Source organism: Pinus tabuliformis, chromosome J (genome assembly GCF_031772625.1).
Source record: "Pinus tabuliformis cultivar Carrire ecotype Pingquan chromosome J, CPIR1, whole genome shotgun sequence".
In the NCBI taxonomy this organism is placed as follows: Eukaryota; Viridiplantae; Streptophyta; class Pinopsida; order Pinales; family Pinaceae; genus Pinus; species Pinus tabuliformis.
Genome location: NC_142295.1, coordinates 207476403 through 207482083, shown reverse-complemented (window position 1 = coordinate 207482083; position 5681 = coordinate 207476403). Strand labels below are relative to the sequence as shown.

Sequence of the window (5681 nt, the reverse complement as noted above, 5' to 3'; positions counted from 1 at the left end):
TAAGCCTCTATCATGATGACTTTGAATGGAACCAACCTTTAGATTATGAGCATATCCCTTTTCGTTGTCGTAAATGCCATGAACATGGCCATCTCTTTCGAGATTGTCCTCTGAACTCTCAGATCAAACCCCTAGATAAGGAAGCCAGTAAAGACTCGGAAGGATTTACTAAAGTCCCGAATCGTCGACGACATGCTAAGAAAAATCAAGCTGTTCCAGAGAACCCCTTTAAACCTGCTTCCCAGAATCGATTCATTTTGTTATCTTCTCCAGATCAGCCAGCTAATCCAAGTTCAGAATCCAAGGAGCACCCCTCCCACCCCTCATCTCCCGATGCTCCCTTCGCCCCTACATCTAATCCCACTCCCCTTCCTCCCAGCTTTATTTCCAGCTCTCATTCAGACAAAAGTCCGGCTCTAGATGCTGGCTCTCTCCCCTCCTCCTCCGAGAAACCCGTTCCAGAGCCCAACCAGCAGCCCTCAGCAATGGAGCTCGATGCAGCACTAGCCCTTAGTCTACAGGAAATAGTAGCTGAGGAAGATCAAAGTTTACCTACCAGCATGGAAGAAGATCCAGAGAAGGTCAGCCTAGATGGTCTAGACATCCTCAAATTAGAAACGGCATGCAAGCAGAAAGAGTTCAACTCAATACCCCCTTGGCAAATCGACAGGCTTGAAGGAGTTTTAACCAAAGCACAGCGCAACAAAAATCTGGGCATACAAGCAGGGAGCCCATGGGATGGAAAAAAAATTCTCAAAGAAACTAAGAAAAGAGGGCGCAAAACAGATCTACAAAGGACAATCATAGTAGGCGAACTACTTATGGAATCTGGCAGATTCCCTAAGTTGACGAAGTTTTACAAACCTAAACCCCAATGTTCCCCATGAAGCTCATCTCCTAGAATGTGAGAGGACTCAATAGCCCCTCAAAACACAGAATGATAAAAAATTTGATACAGCAAGAAAAACCTTCCTTAGTTTTTCTTCAAGAAACAAAAAGCAACACAACTGCTATAGAAAGAATCCGCAATAAAGTCTGGGCAGGCAGCTGCTCAGTTTCAGTAGACGCCTCTGGGGCTTCTGGTGGATTGGCTATCTTGTGGAACCCGCAGGTTCTTACTCTCAGCGACTTCCATGCTACCCATTACCTAATCCAAGCATCATTCCATCTTATAGGCACCAACATTCATGGGCACCTCTCAAATGTATATTTTCCGCAGACTCTTCAGCAAAAATTAGAACTTTTGGATACTCTTACCATCCTAAATGCAAACAGGCAGTTCCCCCTATGGATTGGTGGAGGTGATTTCAATATCATCAAGACAATGGAGGAGAAACAGGGAGGCAGAACAAGGCTAGAAAATGACAGCAGCGGACTCAGAGAATTCATTCAAAACAATCAACTAATGGACATTCAAACCTCCAATGGAGTCTTCACATGGACTAATAAGCGCAAGGGTACCCAACACATCGCCTCTAGACTGGATCGGTTTCTCATCTCGGACAACGCCATCCACCTGGGAGGGGACTTTCACGCTTCCATAATGCCACAAGGTGGATCAGATCACTGGCCAATCATGCTACAATGGTCGCGGCCAGGCACAAGAAGTAATAGACCTTTCCGATTTGAAGCCTTCTGGCTTTCACATCCTAACTTCAAAACAGTAGTAAATGAGGCATGGCAATCATTCATCCCGCCGCCAGGCGCCAAAATGTTCCAATTCCAATGGAAATTAAAAAACTTAAAACAAGTCCTCAAAGTCTGGAATCGCACTCAGTTTGGCAATATTTTTGAGAATCGAAAAAGGCTGGAACAGCAAATGATGGTACTCCAACAAACTCTCATCAGGGATGGTAGGACGGAGGAGCAAGCGCATCAAGAGCAGATTCTCTGGAATCAAATTGAAGACCGCAGGAAGCAAGAGGAAATCCTTTGGAGACAGAAGTCCAGAATCCAATGGCTCAAGGAGGGAGAGAAAAATACAAAATTCTTCCATAGAACTGCAATCCAAAGAAGAATGCATAATAACATAGCATTCATAAATAATCAACAAGGGGAAAGGTTAGAAAAGCATGAAGACATGGAGAAGGAATTCAAAGATTACTTCCAGGAAATTCTTCGGGAGCCTCCTGGAAACAGAGATAACGCCATCAGAAAGATCACGCAGCACATACCCAAAATCATAACGGAGGATCATAACAACAATCTGCTCAAGTCCATTTCACTACAGGAGGTAGAAGAGGCAATAGCCCAACTCAAGGATGGCAAAGCTCCTGGTCCTGATGGATTCACTGCCAACTTCTTTCATGAGTTTTGGGAGCTCATCAAAACAGAGGTTTGGGAATTAGTGGAAGAATCAAGAACTATGCACTGGATTCTACCCTCCCTCAATGCAACTTTCATAGCACTAGTACCCAAAGGAGATGAACCTAATAAGCCTGACAAATACAGACCGATAGCACTCTGCAACGTCATTTACAAGCTCATCTCTAAAGTACTGGCAAACAGGCTCAAACCTCTCCTTCCTCTACTCATCTCTCCGGAGCAGACAGGGTATGTAGAAGGGCGGCAGATTATGGACGGCATCATCCTATCAAATGAAGTAATACACTCTCTTAAGCTTCTGAAAAAACCAGGTATGCTTCTAAAGCTGGACCTCTCCAAAGCTTTTGATAAACTTAGCTGGAATTACATTCATCAGATGTTATTGGCTTTTGGCTTCAATTCCACCTGGACCAGATGGATTTTAAATCTCATTTCCTCTCCCAGCTTCTTTGTCCTGCTCAATGGCTCCCCCTCCTCGCCTTTCCGTCCCTCCCGTGGTATTCGTCAAGGGGACCCCCTTTCTCCCTTCCTTTTTGTCCTCATGGCAGAAGGTTTAAGTCGACTCCTCAAATCAGCCATTTCCTCCCAAGCTCTCAAAGGTATCTCCCTTCATGGTCATAATCCCCTATCCCATCAGCAGTTCGTAGACGACACCATGTTATTTGGTCATCCCTCCTCACAAGAGGCCAAAGCCTTTAAATCTCTGCTCTCTCTTTTCTCAGACGCCTCCGGCACCTCCATCAACGCTTCAAAGTCCCAACTCTTTTTCTTTAATACCCCCGTCACCACTCAAAGGAATATCGCTCGTATTCTGGGGTTCACCATTGCCACGCTCCCTTCTAAGTACCTAGGAGCTCCCTTGCTAGACTCAGCCATCAAACACGCTTCCTGGAGAACTCTCCTTGATAAGCTGGAATCAAGGCTCTCTTCTTGGACCTTCCGCTCTCTAAATATGGCCGGACGACTCATCCTGATCAAATCGATTCTCCAGGCCATGCCTTTGTATCTTTTCTCCATCCTTGCAGCGCCAAAATGGGCTCTCAAAGCTATACGCAATCTTCAGCGAAACTTTCTGTGGGGCTCCTCTGGGCTTAACAGGAAATGGGCTCTTGTCAACTGGAAGGAAGTTTTCCGAACAAAAACAGAAGGCGGGCTTGGACTAAGGGATCCTCTGCAAAGCAACAATACTATGGGAGCACGTATTTGGTGGAACTGGATTTCCAAACCACATACACCCTGGGCAAAGCTTTGGCAAGCAAAATACGCTCCAGGCAGCCAATGGAATGATCTCATTAGAATCAGCACTACAACACAAGGTTCTCTGATATGGAACGCCGCCAAGCTCCATAGCACCTTCATTCAAGAACACAGTTTTTGGGAAATTCACTCCGGTACCACAACAAGGTTCTGGGAGGACTCGTGGCAACAACTTCCAAAACTAGCCACTCTCTTCCACAAGCCAATCTGGCAGGTTACCATGCAACAAGCAAATCGAATCCTCGTCCATCAATTCTGGCAGCAACACACGGTCCAAGACTTCCAAATTTGGAAACCAGCAAGCACTTGGCAACCTGATTGGCATGGGGAAACGTATACAGAAATAGAGCAGGAACTAAATTACAGGAGAATCAAATGCTCACAACTGGAGGACAAACTGAGATGGGGTCATACGCCAAAAGGAATGTTCACAACCAAGGAAGCTCACCAGCTTCGCTACTCAGTCTCCCAAACAGAAAAGGATCCACTATGGGAAAGAGTCTGGCAACCAGGCATATGGCCCAAGATCTCCACTTTTTTATGGCTTCTAAGCAAAAGACGCATCCTTACCTGGGATAACCTGCAAAAAAGAGGATTTATTGGCCCATCAAGATGCCCCAACTGCAATCTCCACTCTGAATCCATCAGACATTTAATGGAGACGTGTCCACTGGCAACCCAACTATGGGAGAGAATTGACCACTGTAATAGGAGATCAGAAAATCGAATGGGAGACATCACAGAAACCATTCGTACATGGACAAAGCAACCTTTTAAAAGCCCGCTACTGAACTCGCTGTGGAATCTAATCCCGGGCTTCCTCTACTGGATCCTCTGGAAAGAAAGAAATAGCAGAATCTTCAACAACATCAGCCGGCCAATCGATGCACTGTGGCTCCTCCTGAAACAATATCTTCAAGAAACTTTGGCCATCAGAAACTGGAAGGATACGGATGCGCCAGACACTCCACAGGAATGCCTCATCCTAAAAGCCTGGAATCTGGATCTATCCTTTCTAGCTCAGATCAAAGCCAATCCAGCCTCTAGCTCTGCCTCGCCCCTCAACTGGTCCCCCCCTGCAACCAACTCATTCAAGTTGAACTTTGATGGGGCTGCTAAGGGTAATCCCGGACCGACGGGATTTGGTGGAATCTTCAGGAGCCACCTGGGCACAGCTCTGCATATCTATTACGGATCAATTGGCAAAGACACTAATAATGCAGCTGAGCTGGAAGGACTCTGGAAAGGGATCTGCATTGCAGAACAAAAGAACTTCTTCCCCCTAGAAGTCGAGGGAGACTCGCTTATCCTAATCACAGCAGCGACCAGAATCCAAGCAGGCACTTCTGCAGCTAAGATCGCCTCCAGCTGGAGGTTGCTCAGCAGATTGGAACTACTGGAGGAAAGGCTGAGAAATCCCCGAAGCATCACCTTCAAGCATGTCAGACGAACGGCCAACAAAGTCGCAGACAGACTGGCCAATCAAGGAGTAAACCAGCAACTTCTTCAATTCTCAGGCCCCCTCGAAGAAGCAGATGATCATCAGCTCAAACAGGAATGCACATCCCTGGTGCATCAGGATCACTCACCCCCGGATGCGGGTGGTTAACAGCTCAATGGTTATGTGGAAGGCGTATCACATGGGCAGGTGTCAGCCCCCATGCGCCACGAGTATTAATGCTGGTCAGGCGAGTTGGGCTCGCACAAGTTCATTTATGAAGACATTAACTTCGTCCATCCGTTGCAAGGTTAACAGTGCCATGGCGCTCCATAAGCGCACTGCTCCCGCGGCTTTGTTGCATTCCTCTGCAGCTCCTTGGATTGCAGCGCTGTGCGTTTTTCTGAGTCTCTCTGCTAGCGAACACGGGCACGTTATTGCGCCAGGTTCATATGATCCATCTGATGTTCTGTTGTTGTCTCGTTCAGAGCACTCTTCTATTTGCATTCACCCTCTGAACGCTGCAATGCCGCGCGAAAGGCCCAGGTTATTGAGTAGACGAGGTGGCTCTGGTGGCCGAGCGGCCTCTCAGCGGTCTTCGGAAACTCTGGAACCTGGGCGGAGCAGTCCACCGGTCACAAGAGGCGGAAGAGGCAGGGGT

General features: G+C 47.1%; 1 protein-coding gene across 1 annotated transcript; it reads left to right on the top strand.

Moving 5' to 3' along the window:
* The first annotated feature begins 937 nt into the window (after nt 1–937).
* On the top strand, nt 938–5191 carry LOC149226413 (uncharacterized). The gene is made up of 2 exons (XM_089380194.1): nt 938–2636; nt 3351–5191. Exons 1-2 carry the CDS (start codon nt 938–940, stop codon nt 5189–5191), a joined length of 3540 nt encoding a protein of 1179 aa, XP_089236320.1.
* Nucleotides 5192–5681: the final 490 nt, after the last annotated feature.